Source organism: Larus michahellis, chromosome 3, assembly GCF_964199755.1.
Source record: "Larus michahellis chromosome 3, bLarMic1.1, whole genome shotgun sequence".
Classification (NCBI taxonomy): domain Eukaryota; kingdom Metazoa; phylum Chordata; class Aves; order Charadriiformes; family Laridae; genus Larus; species Larus michahellis.
The window spans coordinates 41,320,010-41,344,999 of NC_133898.1; the positions used below are offsets into that span (position 1 = coordinate 41,320,010).

At 36.9% G+C, this 24,990-nt stretch overlaps 1 protein-coding gene across 4 annotated transcripts in view; it reads left to right on the forward strand.

Annotated features, from left to right (window-relative positions):
* HEATR5B (HEAT repeat containing 5B) overlaps positions 1-24,990 on the forward strand; it is a 62,565-nt gene that overhangs the window by 4,135 nt on the left and 33,440 nt on the right. For 3 of the 4 annotated variants that reach the window (XR_012586124.1, XM_074579893.1, XM_074579890.1), the window contains exons 2-21: positions 1,885-2,051; positions 2,603-2,814; positions 4,419-4,527; positions 5,593-5,742; positions 6,258-6,429; positions 6,803-6,960; positions 7,997-8,246; positions 9,803-9,958; positions 11,406-11,656; positions 12,088-12,199; positions 13,395-13,547; positions 13,840-13,939; positions 14,652-14,761; positions 15,559-15,722; positions 17,089-17,264; positions 18,529-18,634; positions 20,387-20,577; positions 22,150-22,309; positions 22,708-22,897; positions 24,218-24,387. Coding sequence is in view for 3 of the 4 variants with exons in the window: in XM_074579893.1 (XP_074435994.1) it covers positions 1,926-2,051; positions 2,603-2,814; positions 4,419-4,527; positions 5,593-5,742; positions 6,258-6,429; positions 6,803-6,960; positions 7,997-8,246; positions 9,803-9,958; positions 11,406-11,656; positions 12,088-12,199; positions 13,395-13,547; positions 13,840-13,939; positions 14,652-14,761; positions 15,559-15,722; positions 17,089-17,264; positions 18,529-18,634; positions 20,387-20,577; positions 22,150-22,309; positions 22,708-22,897; positions 24,218-24,387 (3,216 nt within the window). In the remaining variant the exon portion in view is untranslated. Of the gene's footprint in view, positions 1-1,797; positions 2,052-2,602; positions 2,815-4,418; positions 4,528-5,592; positions 5,743-6,257; positions 6,430-6,802; positions 6,961-7,996; positions 8,247-9,802; positions 9,959-11,405; positions 11,657-12,087; positions 12,200-13,394; positions 13,548-13,839; positions 13,940-14,651; positions 14,762-15,558; positions 15,723-17,088; positions 17,265-18,528; positions 18,635-20,386; positions 20,578-22,149; positions 22,310-22,707; positions 22,898-24,217; positions 24,388-24,990 lie in introns of those variants that run through there. The other variant, XM_074579892.1, reaches the window with a different exon arrangement.

The following is a 24,990-nucleotide window of genomic DNA, read 5'->3' on the forward strand; positions in this document are numbered from 1 at the left end:
TGGCAGAGATTGTAGGTTGTTTGGTTGGACTCGATGATCTCAAAGGTTCTTTCCAACCATGAAGATTCTATGATTCTAAATATTTGTGTAATTGTTCTTGTATCCGATCCTTTGGGCTTCAGTGGCACAGCTGAATATATGTGCAGATTTGATAGCTCAGAGCTTGTGTTTCCTAAATTTAGATGAAGAGGTAAGGTAGTGTGTGGAAGGTGGATAAGGGCTTTGTGGCTCTAAAGGCCAGGGGGAAAATTAAAACTTTTATCTGGGGAGGAAAAGGAGTAATGAGCTGTGCTGTCATGCGGTACCCCTGTGGTGTGCAGGTGTGATGAGCAGTGTAGATCTCTGGGATGATATCCAAAGAATCATCATGCTGTTATTCGTTGCATTTCTCTCTGTTCTCATGTAAAGGTGTTTTGAGGTGATGTGTCTGTGCATTATTGACAGGCAATACCTCCTCAATTCTTTATGACTTAAAAAAACTCCACAAAACAAAAGCTAGAAGATGTCTTTGGAGCCCGGGGAAGTGCTGTATATGCTTTTGTATGTGGCTCTTCTACCTTTGCTGATCTGTCGCTGGAAGTGTATGCAGTGAAAAATTACCAAAGAGGAGGGAACAAGCTTAGTATTACAGGCACTGTGATGCTTTAGTTTCATCAGCACCAAATGGTTAAGGTAAATTTAGAATAATACTGCCAACTACAGTTGTAGTATTAATGTCAGCCTTTACTATTGCCTAATCTGGGGACTGTTTTTTAAAAAAATTAAAATTATTTAATTTAAATCACTTCATTTGACTTAAAGAATTTGTTGGGCTTGACCACGAATGAGGAAGCAGCTGTGAGCACTTGAGAGCAGAAGTGGAACGCTGCAGCTGTCAAAAGAGGATGTCTTGCATAATAGTCCTTAGTTGCTTTGCTTTTTCTGTTTTGCTCGAGATTGTGTTTTCAGCATTACTGCATTCAGGTTTTGGGGTTGGAAGTTTTTTTTGGCTTTCTAGTTTTCTTTTTGCTGAAGATGATTGGCTTTGTTTTGGGGTTTTTTCTGGCTGTTCTGCATTAAACAGCTATACTTTGTTTACATGTTGTTTGCTAAGGTTAAGTTGTTTGCAGAGTGTTTGCTTACAATGATAGCGTGCTTTTGGTAGCGCTCTCCTGTTACTCCCCCATTCACTGTTTGAGCAGGATCTCGGCTGTTTGATCTGTGGGTTTTTGCCTGTTGGGGAGACTTGCAGTCCTTTGGCTGCTGCTTGTATTCCAGCCTGTCGCACATAAGGCTAGCTGGGTTTCAGAGGGCTTATTTGTACAGCCCTTAAAGAAAGGCTAGTGGGATCTGGAAAGTCTTAGGTCAGTGATGCCAAATGCTGTCACTGTTCCTGCTTCTCTCAAATTTGTGACGGGTGGAAAATCCTACTTGTGATAGGTGCATGTCCTTCTCATCTTGTCTGTTGAAGATGTTGAGAAAGGTGGTCAGGTTCAGGCCCAGGCTTTGGGAGTGTGGTCAAGAGTTTTGATTAGGGACAATCCTTATTCTGTTTGATGTAAGAGGAGACAGTGAGATGACTCCGTTGTCTTTTGTGTATTTTTTTTTTTTTATTTAAACAGCGACTTCAGCGTATTTTTCTTGGCTAAGAGTTAGCACCCTGAAGTTGCCTGCAGATGCTCTTTTTGCAATTAACAACTCTGTTCCCTGAAATACTAATGTATGTACTCAGTTGTAAATATGTGAGTAGTTTTTGTGTGGGACTGCTTAGCTGAGACAAGTCTACGCAGGCTGGAACCATGATACTGTAATCTACAGATTTCATTGTCATATTTTCATTTGATTTTCAAAGCTTTGTACCGCTGTGCTGTACTTTATACTAATATTTGTGTTTTTATTTTACAGTTGCTACACAAATTTACAAGAAAACTGGAATTTAAGCAATTATGGAGCTGGCTCATAGTTTGTTACTGAATGAGGAAGCATTAGCTCAAATCACAGAAGCAAAGAGACCTGTCTTTATCTTTGAGTGGTTAAGATTTTTGGATAAAGTGCTGGTAGCTGCTAACAAGGTAATTTGATGTTGTTTTCCCCTTTTTTCTAAAACATTTGTATCAATTTCATGCTAGAGAAAGTTGACAGGTAATTGCCAGGTGATAACTGTATGATTTCAGATTCAGCCTGAAGAGCCTCTGTATTAGTTTGTAGCTTTTCAGTGTTTAATTGTAGGCAGTCAGCTCGACTCTCTGTTATCTAACACATAGTTTGGTTTGAATTCTTCATTGTTGTAAATATTTGGAAGGCAAAACCTTCCCTTCAAGAGTAGGGATTCTTGATGCTAAAGCAGATTAAAAGATGTTCTAGGCAGGTATTACTGTATTTTTAGTAAGTGTTTTAAAAAAGTAAAAACTAAATAGGGTAACAGCTAATTCTGAGCGTTTGACATCTCTCTCTGTTATTGATTGTATTTCAAATCTCTGAGAGACAAGCAACTTGCTGAATTACATCCAAGTGGGAGTGGTAGAAAATATACTTCAATCTCTTGTAGGTTTTTCTGGGTGTTAGAGGCAAGATGCAGCATTAAATTACTTTTCTTTTTTATTAATTTTTTGTCCATTAACAGACAGATGTCAAGGAAAAGCAGAAGAAACTTGTAGAACAGCTAACGGGACTCATCAGCAGTTCCCCTGGGCCACCCACACGAAAACTACTAGCAAAAAATCTTGCTGCTCTCTACAGCATTGGAGACACATTTACTGTTTTTCAGACGCTTGACAAGTGTAATGACATCATCAAGAGCAAAGATGATACTGCAGCCTATCTGCCCACGAAACTGTATGTTTAATATTATTAGGGAAAGGGGAATGATTTTTAAGCAAAGAATCTGCCTGTATATGTGCACGTTATGTTTAGTTATATTTTGCATGCTTAGTTGGAGTTTACGTATACTTGATAGAGCAGGATTGAGGTTGTGGTGGAGAGCAGGACTCAAAGGTGACACGTTGCTGTCTGAAAGTGAGATGCTTTCCTCTAGGCAAAGGGGTATCTTATGTTTCTTCACATGCTTATGTCATGGAGAGGAGAACAGTTGATGAAGTAATGCAATGAAGAAATTCCACGGGTGGGATTATTGATGATTGCACTCAGGTATCCCATTTAAGATGGAACCTGCAGGTTGTCAAACAAGAGCATTATCCATGCCAAGGGAATTTTAACCAAATGTTCAAGTTTTTTTTTCCGTTCAAGTATTGCCTGTTTATATTCCCCTACTGTGGTACACTGCACACGTTTCTCAAACAGAGTCTGTATACTTGGATGTGTGTGTGCATTATGTGTGATACAGTTTGTCTTTATGTATAGGAACAGTCTCACTAGTAGGAATCTGGTTAATGCCACAAACAGCATCTGCTAAAACTTTTTTTAGCACTTTCACACACATGCTGCTTCATGTGTTCACAGTGTCTAGTGAGCCCAAATTTGGGTTGCCTTCAGACATTATCATAACAATAGGATTGAACAATAAAATCTGAAATAGTAACTGTTTGGGCAGATACCATCCTTTTATTTGAAGCCGCTGCAAGTCTGTGAGGGACTTGTGTAAGTGGGAAGGGTTTTGTACTGTAATATGCTCTGAAACTTACGCTAACAACTCAAGTGGTAGTCCAGAAGGTTTTTTACTATATTTCAAACTTCAGTTTTTGATGTTTGTGTAGAATTGTGTAGGAGACATGCCTGTTAAGGGGTAGGCTGTGATGAGGTTGTACAAATAACTTTGCTAAAAAGTCATTTACCCAAGAATTTCAGGTTTAAAAAAAGCGCCTTGTTCCTTTGTGATGAAAAAGTGCATGTCTTCAGGAGCTGCTTCCGTGACTGTGGAGCAATTTGTGTATTAAACTGCAGTACTATGTTAAAATATGCCTACTATCTAATGGCAGGCCATGGAAAATGTGTATATAACTGTGTATGGATCCAGTGATTTTTACAGTGCCTATACATTTTCTTGTGTCATGCAATAATTTATGCATTTTAAGTGCTTAGACTTAAAAAAACCCCATCATTCAGTATCTACAAAAATGTGTCAGGATATATTAAAGGGTAGGGGTTATCTTGCAGGTGCTTGGAAAAGATGGTTTCTTGCTGAGATTTCAGCATATACTTGTTTTCTCCAGAATTTTTCTCTATGTGTGTAGATCTTGTAATAATACCCATTCAAATACATTTATGTTTCTAGAAGCTAATAACTTTTCTGTTACTTTTTTTGTAAACAAAAAAATGATTTAAATGCACACTGTTAGACAGCCAGTATATCTAGTGGATAATGAATAGATTTTTATTCATCAGTGATGATTAAATGTTTGATTTAATGTTTCTATTTAATAAGTTGTCTTCATTTAGATGATAGTGAAAAAGAGTACACCTCTTAATGTCTTTTTTCATAGGGCTGCTGTGGCATGTGTTGGAGCATTTTATGAAAAAATGGGCAGAATGCTGGGTAGTTCTTTTCCGGAAACAGTGAATAATCTTTTAAAGTCTCTAAAAAGTGCAGAGGTAAGTTTCAGATTATTTTATATATATGGTCTTGATTCCATTTAAACTGAAACCTGCTTCTTTCTAAGGTGTTTGCCAAAATACCTGGATTCTTTGTCTTCTACCTAGAAAAATGCAAATCATACACATAGTATCAAGTTAAACACACACTTGTATTTTTACTGCAGAGAGTTTAGTGTTTTGTCATGAGTATTATAGTAGTTCCTTCATAGTAGTGCCATCAGTAATTAAAATTGCAAAATGGTTGTACGTACCATTTCTAACTATAGTCTTAGGATTTCTGCTCAATATATCTTGAATAAACATTCAGTTGTTTAAAAATGAGTAATAGATACTAAAGTTTTGCAACAAAGATGTTCCTCTGCATGTGAGCAGGATACATTGTGCCCTGAAAAGAAAGAATGTGTCATAGTATTGAGAGAATGTGTCCTTGGCAGTCAGTGGGTCTGATTTGATGCAAATAGGTCTGTTGAGTTTATGTTTGGAGTTTCTTTTTGTTTGGTTTGGTTTGTTTTTTTAAAAAATCTGTAACAAGTTGGAAGGAGTACTGATTGTGTGGATCTTGTCCTGGCAGCTGTTTTTTTTTTTTTTTTTCGGCTGTGTTGTTGTACCTGTGTGTGGGTTTGTTGGTGGTTTTTTTTTTTTGGTTCCTTCCAATTGTAGGTGCCTGCCTGTATGCAGGTTTAGTAGGAAGCTGTTGACTACTTGGGCTTCCTATTCTCTCATATCAACTGTTTTTTCTTTTTTCCCAAGGCTGCAGCAGATGAATGGTGGGGCAGGACAGAAGCATCTTGTCTAGGACCAACTTGTTGCATTGCCTCAGCTCATCTTAATTTATGTGATAACTGAGGCAGTTTTAATAAAGCTGTGTATAGTGCTTACTACTATCTAAAACCAGCTACGTATCAGTTGTGTATGACTTCAGTGAACTATACTATCAATGTTTCCAAAAATATTCCTGCACAGAAGCAGGAAAATGCAGAATTATGCACCTGGTTCTTGATACAATTACTGTGTCTGCATTTTTACATAAATGCTTTTCTTTGTGTGTATGTCTGTGTGCAGTCTCAGGGCCGCAGTGAAATTCTGATGAGTTTACAGAAAGTCCTGAATGGACTTGGAGGAGCAGCAGCTTCTTGTCATCGTGATATTTATAAGAATGCCCGATCTCTGTTGACAGACAGATCTATGGCTGTACGATGCGCAGTGGCTAAGGTGGGTGTATTTCTCACCAGTCCTAGAATTTCTTGTGCTTTGACTGCACCAACAACCTGCACTTGACCTGTGACCTGTTGTTTATAATAGGAAATTTGGTAATTACTTGGGCAAGGTGAGTCCTTACTAGTTTATATTTAAGGCTCAGACATTGGACTTATTTCATGTAAATGGAGGTACTTAATCCTGTCTTCCCCACTTTGTGAGTAAATATGCGATAGAATACATTAGCTGTGAGCTTCAGTGGGAGGAGTTTTTGGTAACATAGTTCTTTTGCTATGCTTTCCTTTTTTAATTTTCATTTATGTTTTAACCTATTCCATGAGTCTGATTGTTTACTCAGCTAAGTTATTGGATAACTTAGCTGAGTAAACAATGTGTGTGTGTATGGAAATTAACTCCTAAAATATTCATATTAAAATATTTGCTGAATAAACCTGACAATTATACTGATACTTAGATAAAAGGTAAGAATGGTCTCCATTGGTGCTCAGCAAGTTTTTTTTTTCCTACAGTGTCTGCTGGAATTACAGAATGAAGCGGTGTTTATGTGGACAGCAGAACTAGAGAATGTTGCAACGCTGTGCTTTAAAGCTCTGGAAAACTCAAACTATGGTGTGCGAGTTGCAGTGTCAAAGCTTTTGGGGACGGTCATGGCTACAGCATTGATACCAAAACAAGCAACAGGTACAAGGCCTTCTGGATTCCACTTCCAAGTGTACAAACTGCACCTTCAGTACCATATTACATGACAGTGTTGCACAATATATTGTTCTGGTAGATGGAAGCTTCTGTGTGGATTGTTGGGTTTTATAAACTCTAAGCTAAAAAGAGTAGAGAGTGTTGTAGTTGTAATCAAAAAAAGAAAGAGAGACCAAACTATCAAAAATCATCTGGGAAACATAGCTTATTTTTTAAGCATGTAAACGAGCTGTTATCTGAAATGTTGGCTAGATTTATGTTTGGAAGACAGTTTCGAATCGATAAGACTGGTTTTAAGATTATTGCTTGTATTGGTTGGAACTTCAGGATTAAAAGATTGCTTCTCTTTTTGCAAAAGTGATGCGACAGAACGTGAAGAGAGCCACGCTGGAGGAGGTCTTGGAGCTCATGGCCACAGGATTTTTGCGAGGTGGATCCGGTTTCCTAAAGAGCGGTGGAGAGATGTTAAAAGTAGGAGGATCTGTCAATAGGGAAGTGCGAGTTGGTGTTACCCAGGTTTGTCATAAGCTGTAATTTTTTTTTATTTTTTTATAATAAAGTAACACTTATACATAACTGTAGTCTTTTAGCAGGAAAAATACACACTTCTGTTCTTTGTTTGTTTGTAAGTTAACTTACAAGTCTAGTTTGATTCACCTGGTTTGTAAGATGTACAAACAGTGTCATTCACCTAAGGTACTTTCTTTTATTATTAATGTGCAGTAACAACAGATTAAAACGTGTGTTCAGGAAAGCTTATTTGATCAGTGTCTATTAGGTAGAATTAACTTGCAAAAATATTTGAAAACTTAGTATGTTAAAGATGTCAGTTGCGTGTTTAAATTCAGTTTCTTTTTAGAGAGGACGCACCGTCCTTTTGTGTGTGCTGTCTCTCTTTTCAGCTGCTGGGTAAAGTTTGCAGCCCTGATTTGTTAAACTACATTTCTTCTCTCCATCTGTCTGTCTTTAGTAGGTGAAATCTGATGAATGTGGAAGCTCTGCTTGTCTGATAGAGAAAAGTGGCAGCAGCATCCCTTCAAATTCAGTCATTCTCACTCTGACATATATTTCAATATAGTGCAGTAACTTGCCAAAATCCAGATTTTTTGATCATAGGGTATTTTGTGAAACCCTTTTATTTTTCTTATCCTTTTTCAGGTGAACTTGGCAAAAATGCCCAGCCTTCATTGTGAATTAGAACATGTTCATACTGCTGGTGTTATTGACATTATGTTCTTAAAATGTTTAGAGACACATTTAGAGCAATGGACTGGGTTTTCTTGCTGTCATACAAAGAGTATTTTGTGCTTCGCAGTGTATGTAGCAGTACAGGAGCTACTCTTGGTGCTGGAAACAGCTTAGCCTTAAGGACAGACCTGTCTAATGGCTTGATTCATCCTCCTTAGCCTCATTAGGGTTGTTTATTGCTAACTGGTATTGCTACTGTACTGCATTATGCATGACTATAACGGTAGTCTTTAGTCTTCAGTGACTGAATATAGTCTCTTGTTTCTGTTTTAATTGGATCTGTGTGTAACTTCTGAATTTGCAGGCCTACGTTGTCTTTGTTACAACATTAGGAGGTCAGTGGTTGGAGCGCAACTTTGCTACGTTTTTGTCACATGTACTTGATCTGGTCTCCCATCCTCGTGCAACTCAGACCCACGTGGATGCAGTTTACTCTCGAAGATGCGTGTCCTTTATCCTGAGAGCAACTGTGGGCAGCTTACTTGGGGAGAAAGCACAGATTGCAGCTGCCAAAGATATATGTCAAGCCATTGGTAAACAAATGAAGGCAGTGGGTGAGAACCATTTTTCTTCATTCTTCATTCAACCAGTTGAAAGTTACTGTCGTTACACTGGTTCAGCCATTTTTCAGCTTTCTTCTACTGTGAGGAGTAATTTTGTTGTTATGGTAAAAGATAATCCAGCTGCTTTGTGTTTGAAATACGATATCCAAAATGCAAGTTCGACTTGAAAAGTGATTGTGTAAAACTGGCTTGTTATCCTGTGATGGCTTTTGACATTGCGTTTGCTTAAAATGGAAGTGGGGAAAAAAGTGTGCATTTGCAATCTATCTTGGGATAGGTCGTATGGAAAGTAGTGCAGAATTCTTTACTACCAGTGTTGAAGATCCTGTAGGTCAGGATCTTGTCGTCCTTGTATATCCCCCACTAATATCCATACTGATATCCAGTTGGATTTTACAGGCAGCAAATAAAGAATTAATCTGAAGGCTGGAATTAGATAAGATAAATGTGGCCCCTTTGCAAAATATTTAATGACTAAGAGGACTGACAAAACTATGTTGGCATTTGTTTCTTATGAAATGAGTTAATTTGAGCTGGAGATTGAGAAAGTAAACTGGAATTGCACAACAATGCATTTACCAGACATCTGTTTTTTATCCTTTTCTGCTGCCATCTAATTGGAGTTTAAAGTAATATTTAACATATGGAAATGGAATTGATTTTGAAACTTTTGCAGCTTCTTCTCGTAACTATTTTTTTGATAGGCTAGGTATATTTTGATAGGGTAGGTATGGAACCTTAAAAGGGTTCTGATTACAGTAAGTAACCTTTTACTTCCAGGAAAATAAGTCTATTGGAAATGCAACTTCTGAGATGAAACAGTTGCAGAAATTCCTCCTTCTGCCACCTTGTTGCAGGAAATTCTATTATGTATTTGGATGATTGGAAGAACTGTTTCATTTTTTTGGGCATTTCTGATGAATTTGATGATAAATTTGAAGGATTTTTAATTGGTAATGATTGTTTCCCTTCATATAAGGGGGTTGATTTTCTAAATTTGCAGTGTAGTAGACACAGAAACATTAAGCTGGTACTAAAGTCCCTTTTCTTTGAAGTGACAGTGGCTGCTTCTGGGGTATTGTGTAGGAGAAAGAACCTACAATGGGATCTAGGAACTTAATTGGATAACTTCAAGATGATTAGAGGTTGTGATTAATTATTTACTGTAGGTCTGGGGTTTTTTGTTTGTTTTATTCCATATATATGCATAAGTTACTATGTATAGATACAATACACTCATGCTATATATATGTATACTTGCTTTTGCCATGTTATACTGTTAATCCTACCGCTTAGTGCACTGCCAACCATAATGACTGCTGGACATCTATATTTCAAGGTTTTAGGATGAGTGTATTTGGCTGACAGCTGTAAAACTATTTCTCTTCAGCGTGTCTTTGCTTTGCAAGTTCACACTATGATGAAACTTGTGTTTTTGTTTTAATATAGGGTTGATGTAAAACTGAACTGTCCCTTTCTATCCTGTATATGTTCAGGTGTGATTCAAATGGTAGTTAAGCAACATGCTTTTGTTTTCTTTTCTGCAGAAGCAGTAGTGAATGATGCTAACAGTGAAAATAAATCAGGAGCTGCTGATGTAGCTGCAAGCCAGCATGTAATGGTGTGCGCCCTCCAGGAACTGGGTAGTCTCGTTCAGAGTCTGAATGCCACTGCATCTCCTCTTATTCAAGAACCCTCTATTGGTATGCAAATACATTTAAATAGATTAAATGAGACATTTAAGCAATAAATATGAAATATCACGAAATTTAGTTAAATAATAAATCAATATGTAAGAAATAAATTGGCGAAACTGGCACTCCCTGTAGTACTCAATGTAGCTATGTTTGTCAAGATCATTGTGTTTAGTACCCTAATTTTAGTTCAAGTTTGACAAAGTATTAAGCAACTATTGTGATTGAAGTCTGCCTAAAGCTGTATTTTAGGGTGAGAAAAGTTGTGATTTTTAGCATTGATTTGTTTCCAATAGTGGTTTTATAGGAAATACATTGTTTTGCTATATAAAGTCTGAAATATTTGCTCCTGGAAAGCTCTGTTGCCTTCAGATATCAACTTTCTGTGAGGAGGTTAAGAGTATTTTGTCGAGATGAATCTGTGAATAGTCCCATTTTAAAAAGCTAGTTATTTGCCTTAAGTTGACGAGGGTTTGTGTGGGTTTTTCTTGTTGTTGTTGTTTTTTGTTTTTTTTTTTTTTTTTAAACATCCGAATCCACATTTATACTATAGAGTTGCAGTTTTAAGTTTTTTCAGTTTGTGGATGCCTATGTTTTTTCCAATGGAAGCACAAGCTCCTTTAGGCATTTCATTATGTAGGTTGTTGTCTTGATGCCTATGACGTTCTTCTCATGCTGATGTTGCTGGAACTGTGGGGTGGGGAAGGTGGTGCTCATATTTATTCCTTCTGGCTGCAGTGTCCCGTAAGAACAGAGGGCACTATACCTTCGTGTTATTTCTTCTAGCTGCTATGAAGTAAGCAGGTAGAAGTTGTTCACTAGCTGCAGAGAAAGCAAGCGATAAGGCCTGTGGGCTTTGAAGTAGGAGTTTGCAAAGTTAGACATCTGTATGAAGGAAGGTGTTGGTGTGGAGACAGGTTGGACTGAAGATCTCACAGTTAGAAAGCGCGATTAGCTAGGCATGGAGGTTTGGAAAGTGTAGAAAGATGGTAACTTGGCGCAGGGAAGACAGCATTGTCTCAAAAGCAGAGTACAGCAGTCAGTGACAGCTATAGTATGTGCTTGTCTACAATGTGAAGCAAAACCATAGATCAGTCTTACTGTTGCACTGTTATCGGCAACTTGTGTAAAGATGGGTAGATTGTAGGAATCATCTCATCCAGTGCCTGTTCCCTTATACAGGGTTACTGCCTCTTCTCAGTTTTTCAAGTGGTAGAAGTCAGTGCTATGGCTCTGGCAGCTCCAGCTTTGCTGGTAAAACCTAATGTGGAGCAGCATAATGCTAATAACACTTCTGTCTTTCCTTAAAGAAAAAGGTAAAGTCATAAAATTCAAGTACTTTAATTGTGACTTTCTTAACTTTCATGTTCCCTGTCTAGTATTCATTCAGTTTACTTGTCTTTGTATATTAAAAAGCACATCATAACTTTAAGACTGTAAACTCTCTTTTCTATAGGTCTGTTGGAGACAGTAACTTCAGTTCTTCTTCATCCCAGCATGGCTGCTCGACTTGCTGCGGCATGGTGCTTGCGGTGTGTAGCTGTGGCATTGCCTTTTCAGCTGACTCCATTTTTAGACAGATGTGCAGAAAGACTCAACAATCTGAAGACCTCCCCTGAAGCTGTTAGTGGCTACAGTTTTGCAATGGCTGCTTTGTTAGGTGGTGTGCATCAGTGTCCCTTAGGTATTCCTCATGCCAAAGGAAAGGTGAGATAATGAGTGTTTCATCTACGAGTGAGTTAACAGATACCTTTTGGTCTAAAAGTAATAGCTTTGCAAAATGTGTGACATGTTAGCGAGTTAAAGCATTATTGGAATTGAACTTGTGCCTAGCAAGAGAGCAGTGGCCAGAGTGTGTGCTTATAGTATTTCAGTTGCAACATTTACCAGCTTTTTTGCCCTCTCTCTTTCAAATTTACATTCTTGTTTGGCATATTAATGAATAATTGCTGAAGAGACTAACTGTCTGTATTGTCATATGCATAAAAGTAATGATCTTTATTAAATATAATCTGTATTCATTGTTTCTAGAAGGTCAGTTTAAATTATTTGAGAACATCTGTAGGGTGGATGTTACAGTAGCTAGCAGTGGCTAAATTTATACTTTAAAAATCCGTTGGTGTTTTTCATTGCTGCAGATGGTGGTCAGTATTGCTGAGGATCTGTTACGAACTGCTGCACAAAACAGCAGACTCTCTTTGCAGCGAACTCAAGCTGGATGGCTTTTACTAGGAGCACTTATGACTTTAGGTTCGTGAAAACAGTTGCTTTTTGTTTTATTTTAGTGCTTGTCCAACATTTCTGATCATCCACTGTGGCAAATGGTCTTCTACGTATAATCAGTGCAGTATCTAGCACACAAGTATTTATACCAAGGGAAACAAGAGTGTTGGTGCATTTATTTCAGCACGTTGTTTATGCTGGGGAGGAGGGAAACATTAGTGTTTATGTAAACTAAAGGATAGTAAAAGGTGTTGTACCTAAGAAAAAAAATAATTCTGCTCTGTTTTTAGAAACACAGCCTTTAGTCATTCTGTGAAAAGGGCAAAATTGCCCATAGTCTTCCTTCCTTAGTACTGTGGTATAGAAGAAATGGACTGAAAATAAAATGTAATCAGCATTCCAACAAGTTGTATGTGTGCCTCTGGATAGGCAGCAGTACTGATTAGAAATGTTATCAGTTTAAAAGCCATTCAGTTGTCTTTTAAAAAAAGCCAGCCTTCTGTTCATATCTGCCATCACAAAAATATCAGAAGCTGTATTTTGGAGGTTATAAGTATACTGTCAAATTTTGCAGCAATAGTGGTGTTTTTGTTTTGAGTTTTTTATACTGGAAAATGTGATAAAGTTCTGCTGGAATCTGTAGTATTTTGATCTCTCGGCAAATACCATTTTGTGTTTCATCTTGCTTCTCTAAATTGTCCCTTTATTTTTTTTCCCCCGGCCTATTGTCATGTTTTTCTAACAGTGTATCACTATTTTGGTTGTCCTTCTCCAGTCTATTTTTAATGTACTTGCACTGGATCTTCTGGAGCTTTTTCAGAAGTTTTCTTTAAACTTGGCCATTAAACTAGTTACATAATCAGTAACTGGCAGTTATTTTTCTATTCATTTTATGAAAAAGTTAGGGTAGGCTAAAGAGCTTGCCTTCAAAATTGTAATATAAAAAAAAGGAGAAGAGAGAATAAAAAGATAATAAAAAGACTGAGCGCAGTGATTATGTGACAATGCATAGAATTGCCTATTTACTATTTTTAGTACTGATATCAACAAACAGACTTATCTATACTTTTTATTTGCCGCACTTTCAACCTAGAAATGAGAAAGAATTTCCTTTGTTTTTCATTGTTCAAGTATGGAGAAACAGCAAAAGCCTTCATAGTAGATTGTTCACGCTTAATTAAATATAATATTATACTGTCACTTTTTTTTTTTTTTTGCATAGGTCCTTCTGTTGTTCGGTATCATTTGCCTAAGATGTTGCTGCTATGGCGGAACGTGTTTCCACGTTCCCTGAAGGAGTTGGAAGCAGAGAAGGCGAGAGGAGATTCTTTTACCTGGCAAGTAACACTGGAAGGCCGTGCTGGGGCTCTGTGTGGTAAGAATCTCAAACTTTGAGATTACAAGTGTGTAGTAAACCAAAACATGATCCCAAGTATTACAGGGAGAACTCTTGTAATTTCCCTGCTTTCTTTGAAAATGAGTAAGATTTGTCAGATTTTCATCAATGTGACCTGGTTGTGGCATATAGTTTCATAAATGTGTCACACAGTCTTTGAATAAACATTTTTAATTGCTGCTTTTTGATGTTCCTTTAGGATCTCTGTCTTGCTTATGCTTTATATTTGTATGTCTCAGTAAAATTTTGATTTAAATTTTTTTGTTATTAGCTATGAGAAGTTTTGTTGCTCACTGTCCCGAGCTCCTTACAGAGGATGTGATCAGGAAATTGATGACACCAATAGAATGTGCCATGACAATGATGTCGCAGTAAGTAGGCAGTTTTTGCTCTTTATTTGCCTTTGTCGTTTCCTGGACCTGAAATAGTAGAACTAATTTGTTTTAATTCATATTCTAACCTAGCGCTGCACTGTTGCCCCTTGTCCATGTTGAAAAAAGCTTTTTCAAGCATTGTGTTTATGGTTTTCAGATTTGTAAAAATATATTATTGCATAGCCTGTGCTGAAAAGCCTACCATGGTAATTTTTATTAACTGTGTTTTGGATTTCCAGTTCAGTGAGCTCTTGAGTTCATGGTTTGCTTATCCTTATGCAAGAAGTGAGAAAACTAAGATACTGGTGTACTAGATGTTAATCAATAAACTCTCTGATGAAATGTACAAATGAAAAGACTTCAAATGTTTTACAGAGTAAAAGAAAAAAACATAGTTTCGGGCTGGGTTTTGTGGTTTGGTGTCGTGTAGTCCATGTCCACCCTACCCGCCTCCTGATCAAAGATAAGAGTTTCTTCTGAGGAGGTGCATGTCTCCAATTTACAGCAGTGTGTTTTTTAAAAAAAAGTTTGCTCAATACAATTACCTGTGAAAACGTATTGAAAATTTGAGTAATGCTGCTCAGGGTAGTTCACTGAACACTTGTTTTCTTGTCTTGACTAGAAACATGTCTTGTGAAAAGAAATCTGAAAATACTCTTTTCAGTAACTGCAATATTTCTGAGTGTCTTTTTCTCTTTTGATTCTATAGCATTCCATCAGTAATTAAAGCCCATGGAGCTCATCTCAAAGCTAGTGCAGCTATGGTCCGTTTAAGACTTTATGATATATTGGCTTTATTACCTCCGAAGACATATGAAGGTACATAAATTTTTAACAATTTTTATTAAAGTAAAAATTCTACTTACTCCTTGTGATGTATTTTTGGTGCTTGCCTTTGAAGCAGTTATAAAATTCAAAATAGAATACTAGGAATCTCCAAGGGTCTTATACTGTCAAGATGACGTACAGAAGATGAGGAATATAGTACAACTACAGAGTAGAATATTGCAAAATATTAGAGTAACACTTAGAGTATAAAAGTTACAGTCCTGTTTGTAGGATTGGCATGTATGGAGATCATGTTATGAAATGCAATTCAGGTGTTTTATTTCATTTTTACTTAAAAGATAGAGAACATCATGCCCCCATACTCAAAGGGCAGATGTGAGAATGAAGATTTAGTTTTGGTTTCTGGTGGTGTCTTTTTTTTTAACCTGATTTGATCTATTAGACAGATTTATGCTATTATTATTAGACTGCCAGGCACTGTCACATGACCTGACAGATTAGTTTTTTGTTTTTTGCTTGTTTGTTTTTTGTTAATTCATTACATTTACATGATCACGTGGATGAGCAAATTTTTGCAAAATCTGGATTGTCATCCTGGAAGGGATGGCCTGACCTGTTGTTTAGAACATTGATTTGGGAATTGGGAGCCTGGCGTTCTGTTTGAAGTCTTGCTCTCAACTCTGATCTTGTCAGGTTTACTTCTCTGTCTGTTTGCTACCTGTAAAATCGAGGTAATGGTACATGCTTTGATTTGTAACATCTGATCTCTAGCTGAAATGTTTTGGATAAGAAGCAGCAATGATTCTTTTTAATGTCCGTCCTTTTAGGATCATTTAACGCACTCCTTCGAGAGTTGGTAGCAGAATTTACTTTGACAGACAACTCTGCTAATACAACCACATCACTCCTAAGGTCTCTTTGTCATTATGATGATAGCGTTCTTCTTGGCTCTTGGCTGCAGGAAACGGATCATAAGTCAATTGAAGACCAGGTAATAAAAAACCAGAATGACAACAAATTATCTGCACTGTCTGTCTGTGATGTGTGTGTGGGGGAAGCCTTCTGAAACTGATGCTTCATGCCTTGTTTTTACTCTTATTTCAGAGGTTTGTTAAGTGTAAGTCCTTCCATCTACAATGTACCATTTTGATTTAAAACTCCCTACAGCTGAGATACAAATAGTGTTATGCAATTTATATGGTTGTCCTTAGTGAACTGACCTCATTTCTTTAAAACAAAACAACACTCCCCTGATCAACCTAGTCTAGAAGTTGTTTTCATATATTTTTTTGAACCAGGATAAATGTAAGTTCCAATTAAAAATGTTTCATAATGAAACTGCTGTCAAAATATCAGTATTGCAAATGGTGTTATAGCAAAACAAAATTTAATTGGTTTTATAGGTGTAGTATGAAATCTTACATTTCATTTGGAAGTGTTGACACAATTTTGTTGGCATTATAAAGCTGTACTTCTAACCAAAAAAAAGTGAGTCTTTGAAACATAGGAATTAAAAATTTAAAAAAAAGGAAGCAAGTATTGCTATGGAGGTCTTTAAATAAAATTTTTGAGATCAACTGGTAGTGTTGATCCAGTTGTTTTTCATATGGTCCTTGGAGAAGAAATGTAGCGTAGAGAACAATTTGTTAATTTTAAATAGTTTAGGAAACTATGTAGTAATAGGCATGTTTTTGCTTTCCTAATTTGTGATAACTAGGACTTCTTTTAAGAGGAATACAGAGCGACTAGATTCTAATTTTGTTTTATGATTAAATAATTAACAAGTTATGAAAATAAGTCTTCAGAAAACAGATGATTGTTTAATTGTGTTTCCTGAAAGAATGGTGGTTAGAAGTATTTTCATGATGATAGGAATCTCAGTAATTTTAGTATTGTTTCTAAATCTTTCTGTGTAGGTTATCATTACAGCCAAACCTGATTATTTAATATACTGTACTGTAACTCAATGCTCAAGCAGAGAGTGAATGAATAACCTTTTTCCTGAAGTGTCACTTGGTACCATGATTCAGAAGCTACTATAAATACCAGAATTCATCTCCTTTCTCTAATTTCTGTCTCTTACTACCAGAATTGACAGTTTGTGCATTTATCCAGCTGTTAACTGCTGTCACCCTCTGGGATTTAGCTGGCCCTTTAAATTCTAGCGCGTGTATGCAGGGGCGTATTTGCAACTGCAAATGCAGTTGCATTCAGGTGTTTTTCACTGCAGCTGCATTTCAGGTGTTCAGCTATTTTGTTGTTTGAAGGTACTGCATAGTTGTTTTGGTTATCCCTAGTTCCAAATTCTATGTGCAAAGGTGTATTCAGAAGTATTCATATTGTGTGGCATTTTGCAGCTTCAGCCAAACAGTGCATCTGGAAGTGGTGCTTTGGAACATGATCCATCTTCTATTTATTTGCGCATCCCTGCTGGTGAAGCCGTACCCGGTCCCCTTCCTTTAGGAGTATCTGTCATCGATGCATCTGTGGCTCTCTTCGGTGTGGTTTTTCCTCATGTCTCTTATAAACATAGGTCAGTTTACATCACTGTTCAATTTCAGAATCAAATGCCTTGTTCTCTGGATAGTTATATGTTTTGGGTTTTTTTGCTTGAAATAAGAATCTACTTTGATATTAACTGTCTTTAAATTTGGAGTTTAGTATTTGGTATTCATTGCATCTTAGGATTCCAGAATATGTCTACTCAGTTTCTAAATAAGGTGATTTCCTCAGTTTTATCAATTTTGAAGATCAGAGTTCAGAGGTGGAGGCTGGATTCTCCTCTGCTCTTACTGCATTTAACAGTAGTAATATCTCTGCAACCAAAATTTCCTGCAAAAATATCCACTGTGATTAACTTCAAGTCAGCCTTGAAAACATAGCAGTGGCATCCAATTTCATTTGGCTTCCACAAGTAAGACCATTTGATTTATACTCAGCAAATGATTTCATGCATGATGAAAAAGAGGGAATGGAATTCAGCGTATTTTCCTTTATGTTCCACATTACTATTGCAGAGTTATGAGTTGTCAGGACTACTTTTGTCATTCAGTTTAGCTAATTTGTCACTGAGCACAGAGTGAAAGCAGCTCTAAGATGCATTTCAAAGTAAAATTATCCTTCAGTGCAATCCTGATGAGAACAGTTTTTTTCCTAGCAGTCAATCTCATTTTGCACTAAGCGCAGGATAGACTTGAGGCCAGCTTGTAGCACTGTATCTGTTGTTAGCTGTGGAAGGATTTGGCTGGGGAACTGCCGAGTAGTTAAGAATGCAGATTATTCATTATATGCCTCTTCTTGGTTTTTTCTAGGGAGTAGTCCTACTCCCAGTAACACTTTTCTGTCATGGTTAAATTGGGGGGAAAAGGGAGGTTAAATGGGGAAAACAATAGGAATAATAATAGGAATATGGAGGGTACTACTATTTTGAATGGTAGTGAAGAGGCAGCATTTTTCCCCTCTTGTCCTTGTAGCTTTCTAGTTATACAGCCAAATGTATTTGAAGACTCACTTCCCCTTGGTGGTGTGTTGTCTTCAAAAGGAATAGTAAACATCTGAGATGAGCTAAAAGAACCAGCAAAGTGCATCTGTGGATGAGCTGAAAGAACCAGAAAAGTGATGTTCAGAGTAACTGTACCCTTTCCTAGCTAAACTGAATACCTTCTGCAGGCCCTGAAGCATAAATTCTGTGACTGAACTTAAAAAGCCCTTTTGTTGTGTGTGGTTTTTTTACCAGCTGTGTTTCAGTTTGTATTTTGAAAGAATATCACTTAAATGATGTCTTCCCTTTGTTTTAGATTACAAATGTTGGATCACTTTGCTGAATGTGTCAAGCAGGCTAAAGGTGTTCGGCAACAAGCTGTGCAGCTTAATATCTTTACTGCTGTTCTTAGTGCCTTGAAGGTAAAACTCGTAAACTTGCAGAGGATGCCAAAGTTCAGTTTGATTCATCAATTTGTATTTGATACAAAAGGTTGTTAGAATAACATTACTAAAGCTACCTCTTAAGCATTCAAAAGTTTGAAAATACGAAATTGAAGTTTTTTCAGATAGTAGCTGAGCTCTTGTCTGCATGTATCAGTACAGAGAATAGATGAGGCTCATGTAGTCAGTATTCTATGGTGTTCAGTCTTATCTTGTTTTATTTCCTTTTTCAATCCTATAGTTTTATTTGCACTGTACTCGTGGATTTAAGTACTCTTTCATATATACTCAAAAAACCCCTCATGTCAGAGTAGCGTCCAGATGAGGCTCATGGAAACAAAAACAAAAATAGATTTAGGTTTTCCACTTTGGATGTCTTAATTCTTAAGAGTCTTCTTAAGAGTCTTCTTCTTAGGACTCCCTAAATTGCGTAGAACTCTAGATGCTTACGTCTGGTCCCACTGACTTTAGTTACAGCTCTGTGTTCTCTAGCTACACTTGGAAATTCAACCTCATGCTATCAAGTCAGGAAGCTAGACAGCAAGTCACAAATAATATTCCTGAGAAATACTTAGTTTCAGTGACTTGCATGGTGTTCTAGAGTGTAGGATTTTCTTTCTAGTCAAATTTCTTAAGGCATTTCTAGTTTTTTCCTGCTGCTGTTTTATATAGTTCCCAGTTCACGATTCTGTTGGACAACATCTGTCATCGTCATCCTTGTTCATCTTCAGAGCAACTAAGTGTCCTGTGCACTGAGGAAGCTACCCTTATAGAAGTGCCAGTCTGTAATTAAAGATTGGATGAGATTCTTCTTGTCTGACTTTTGCCATACAAAAAAATGGCTGCCTAATTTAACTTATTTGTTACTGAGGCTCTGTGTTGATGAGCACATCATTGGCAAAACAGCATCTCTTTTCCTTGCTTTGATCTTAGATGCGTGAACCATGTTGCTACAAGTTGAAAAGTAGATTCTGAGACAGATGCCTGGAATTTCCCATGCCATGCCAAATGGCCAAAGAATTGTCAAAATTCCTAGAGCTGAAATGAGGATTTCAGAACAAAAAATGAGAATCTGTGGTAGAGCCATCAACTTCTTCCTCTATATTACGTGCAGTGTTTGTACTTTTGCATGGGTTTAATTATTTTTCCCAAAGTAAAAGACGTTTTGAAAGTAGTAGTGAAAGGTGATGTGCAATTAATGAAATTTGGGAACCAGGGAAGCCGCAGAAGCGGTGTTTAGTGCTAGCGTTCTGTAGAATGTTCACGTAACAGGCTGTATGTTTGCAAACATGTGATTAAGAAGAAAAAATTTTTTCATCTACCTAAAATGTCTTTAAGAGATTATTGCAGAAACATATCTGAGCTGTGGTTTTCCTGTCTGACAGAAAGAGATGTTGCAGTTAGATTTTAGAGCTTCTTTTTTTCTGGAGTATCTGTGTAAAGCTAGCTCAGATTCAGTAGCACGAAGGTGCCTGTAGCACGGTAATACATTTGGTAAGAGACTGGTGCAACAGGTCTTCCTGTATGTGAAATAGGTATTGTGTTAGCAAACATAAGGCTGAGTATATTGTTGATTTTAAGTTTTAAATATTTTCAACTGGTATATTTTAGGATAAAAGACCACAAATTTAAGCAAAAATAAAAGTGCATGATTTTTAATTGAAGATATCAATATGTATTTCCTTTCTCCCCTGCTTTGGAATGCTTTTTCGTATTTTTTTTTTCTTGTAGGGTTTAGCTGAGAATAAAAGCACATTAGGACCAGAAGAAGTCCGTAAATCTGCTCTGACACTGGTAATGGGTGCCCTTGATAATCCTAACCCTATTTTGAGATGTGCAGCAGGCGAAGCTCTTGGCAGAATGGCTCAAGTAGTTGGAGAAGCCTCTTTCATTGCTAGAATGGCTCAATACAGTTTTGATAAGTAAGTTGGTTTTGATTCAAAAAAGGAAATAAGAATATAATTTAACATAGTTTGGAAGATTCCTCTACTAAATGCCATATTGATTATTCTCTTCATACTTGATTGCTATGATTATGTAGATCTAACAAACAGTCTTCTCTTTTTGATTTATTTTATGTGATTCTTCCAGGAATAAAAGCCGAGTTGTTAAACTACTTGGGATGTGAAATGATACCAACGAATAGTTTTTGATGAGTTACTTAAGGTGCCTAAACTGCTTCAGATAGATAAACATAGCTTACACTAAGTATGTGTGTAATATGAATTGTGCGTTAATGGTTCTGTTTCATCAAAACATCCTCTTTACATATTGATTTAACTTATCTGCTGGCCCATAATTTTTTTCCATGTTCTGTTGTTAATCTCAGGTCTTTAGAAAGATGTCTGGTAGATATAACAAGACAACATGTTTCCCAATTTTCAGCTTTAACTTAAGACATCAGCCTATCTGTGAATCAGAATGCGCCTGATTCAGGGCTGCAGCCCATGTTTTTGGCTGGCCAGGCTGCATGCACATAGCCTCAGTCCAGCTCTTCTACCTCTGGGTAATTCAATTTTTCCTATCATCTCATCTTGTAATAAAGTACATCATCTTTACTGTCTTTCCTTGAATTTCAGTTACTGGGACTATTTCCTTGGATTCTTATCTAGGATTCAAGTTGTTAATGATTGCCAGTCTGTTGACACTGTCAAGTAATTTTTTTTATATTTGAGAGTTGCATTTACTTTGTTGTTCACTGACGTCTAAGAGCATGCTTGCCTCTCACACACAGACAACCTGGGCAGAAAAAAATTATCTTTCTTTGTTCTAATTAGGACATCCTTCTGTTCTCTCCCTTCCCCACCCCTAGAAGGTTTAAATTAAAAAGTTATGTATGTGACATGCATTCAGAAGCAGAAGTATTGTTGAAAATACTCAACAAGTCATTGCTTCTTACAACTAGGTCATTCAGAATGCAATTCATTCTGGTTTAGTTTCATTAATAAAACACTATTTAAAAAAAAAAAAAACCCACAAGCTTTATTTGAAAAGTTATAGAACTCAGCTGTAGAAGAAGGCTGCTGTATTAAAAAGTTATTCAGTTGGCTTTGCCGTGGAAGACATAGCTGTGGATTTCTTTGTAATTTCTCAATATGTGTTGTCATTTTTCCATTCTTGATTCCTTTTCACTGGAGTGGTCTAGCAATGACTTTTCTGATTGTTAAATTAGCCTGCTGTGAAACATTGGTATACGCTAGGTGCTTTTCGTATATTCTTTCGCTTCCAAAACTCTTCTTCATCTAAAATGTCAAGTTCTGACCAGGAAGAAAGAAAATAACTATTAATTTTTTTTAACTTGCCTTATATGTAATCCAGTTTAATAGCAGTATAGATTAAAAACATTGTTTTTGCTTTTATTGTTAAGGATTCTCAAGGTCTTGTAAGATGGCCTGCAAAATTCTGTTAGTTGTTTGCACTGTTATGGAACTTGAAGGGTTCTTTGTAACAAACTTAGTAAATTACACGATTTCCTTTTATTTAAATGTTGATAGGTTAAAATCTGCTCGAGATGTTGTATCAAGAACAGGCCATTCTTTGGCTCTGGGCTGTCTCCATCGATATGTTGGTGGAATTGGTTCTGGACAGCATCTGAAAACTAGTGTCAGTATTCTCTTGGCTTTGGCACAAGATGGAACCTCTCCTGAAGTCCAGGTAAAAAACACAATCATCACAAAACTAGTTTAAAATGTTCAGGATTAAAATTAAATGTTAAATTACCTATTCAGATGTTCTTTAGTAGAGATTGTCACAGGTAAGACAAATCATACAGATGTAGCGTGTGCCAGGGAGCATGAAAAAAGTGGAACTTCCCTTACAAAGTCTTACAGTACAGAATCGCAAATGTGTACTGCAATTAAAATGTAATCTTATTGTTAGTTAAGCAGGCAGTTGCAAGTGGTCACATTAATTCATACTGACAAGCGTTATAGAGAAGCTAAGTAAACGTTTTTTAAGCAAGGACATACAGAGCTAGGCTCAGTCTGCATACAAAGTTTATTTAAATTTCCTAAATGTATTACTGAAAAATATTCCTTTGGTTTTTTTGATAGACCTGGTCTCTCCATTCACTTGCCTTGATAGTAGATTCTAGTGGACCAATGTACCGGGGATATGTGGAACCAACGCTTTCTCTAGTTCTTACTCTGCTCTTAACTGTTCCGCCATCGCATACGGAAGTACATCAATGCTTAGGCCGATGTCTTGGAGCTATAATAACTACTGTTGGGCCTGAGCTGCAAGGTTAGTGGGAATTTGAAGAGAAGACAAAAAAAGATAATATATTGCAGTCTGAAAAGGAAGCAAATAAATTTTTGTTCGTTGCAGCTGGGGGGGCAGGGGGATGTTGACAAATTTAGTTACAATCCTGCAAGCAACCTCACTTCTGATCCTACTTATTATTGCTTAGCGCTTTTTTGATTGCAGTTTGAGATTTATACAAAGAAGTTGCAGTGGTGTATTGTGTTCTGGCTAGTGGCAAATTTGCATGGTAGGTAAAAGATGAAAGAAACCCTCGCTGCGTGTTTTGCCCCTATTTTGGTGTATAGGTGGGGCGAGAGGCAAGATTTTTCCTCTGCTTTCTCAAAACATGTTGATTTTATTTTTAGCTGCTGGCAATATCTTAAGCTTGACATCATTGATAATGCTGTGAACTATAACTCATTTCCACTCATTCTTGATATTCTTAGATCATGGTACCTTACTGTAGAGAATAAGATTTTCGTCATGCCAAACACTATCTGAAATTCTGTGTCTCCGATGGCAAAACCACGGACCTGTTTTTTAGGAGTATTTATAGGATCATCTTTGATGCAGTGACAGAGAGACAGCCATTAGTGAAATTTTAACTCTAAATAACTGAGCTTAAATTTCTCATTATGAAAAATTTCTAGATGATTTAATGGAGGTTTTGTATCTGCTTGTTATGTGTTAACTTTTTGATTTGGAGTGTCACTAGCTTTTTAAATAAATAACTTATGTAGAATGTCTTCTGCAGGTTACTTTTTTCTGTAAGTCAAGATTTTTTTATAAACCTGATGAAGGTTAATTCTTAAAATAGAGAGGGATTATTTCTCAAATTAAATACTGTTCTTTTGAGTCCTTGTCCTATTAGAGCAGTGCAATTCATATGATTGAGCTAACTAAAATCACCTGCCTACATGTATGCTAGCCTAAGTGTTATCTGCTATTTTAGGAAATGGCTCAGTGCATAAAATGTTGCCCATATGTATAGAACGAAAGAGGCTTTCAAAATTGAAATTCAGATAATTTTACTGGTTTCATGTCTTGGGAAGATATTCTTAAAATATTTCTGACTGAAGATCACTGATCCAAAATTTCATTTGGACAGGACATTGTTTAACTGAGCTAAAAAGTAGAAGTTGAAACACTGTGTAGTGTTTCTTTGAAGTTGTGTAGATACTAATTTGTGTTGGGAATTCAGAAAAGTTGCATGTTAATCTGAACTCTAAAGCTTTAAAATTCTTGTTTCTCAAATGTTTAAAGTCTACAGTTGTCATACAAAAATTATGCTGTGTTAAGGATATCATATTACATCATTAGGTAATGGAGCTACAATTTCAACAATCCGTTCTTCCTGTTTGGTGGGATGTGCAATCACACAAGACCATTCAGACTCACTTGTTCAGGCAGCTGCCATATCCTGCCTTCAGCAGCTTCATATGTTTGCACCACGGCATGTCAACCTGTCCAGTCTGGTTCCCAGTCTCTGTGTGAGTACAAAATGCAGCCCTTTGGTTTCTCAAAGTTTGATGTACGTGCTTAGCAAAATGTTAAGGATACCCATATGTAATAAACAAGTCACACTTGCAAAAACATGTGAGTGCAGTAAAAGGATGCCTCTCCCCAAGCTGTTTTAGATCTTTTCAGAATGCTGCCCAAATTGAAGTCATAGAGTCTGAGTCTCTTTCACCCTAGATAGCACAAGAGAGCAAGCATTTATATACAATATAACTGAGTAAAACAGATGTTGAAATGCTCCGTTTCCTCCAACTGCACACATAGAGGGAAGTGCGTGAGCTAGGGAAAGGTAGGAGATTTTGCATTTATTTTAGTACTGTCAGCATAGTAGATGCTGACATTCAAATTCTTGTGCTGCTGCTGTTTGCGTTGCTTTCTCCCTCCATTAGTGTTCTGTCAGCAAGTCCTGGCTTAAGCCTGGAAGTGCGGCAGAGGCTGGAATCCGAGGCATACCAAATACGACTTTAAGAGGAAGGGTGTTGTGGGTGTGCATTTTGGTGTGGGTTGTTGTTTCTTGGTGTGGTGTTTATTTTTTTTTTTTATTACTACTGGTTTAAAAATTTATTTCTTAGAGG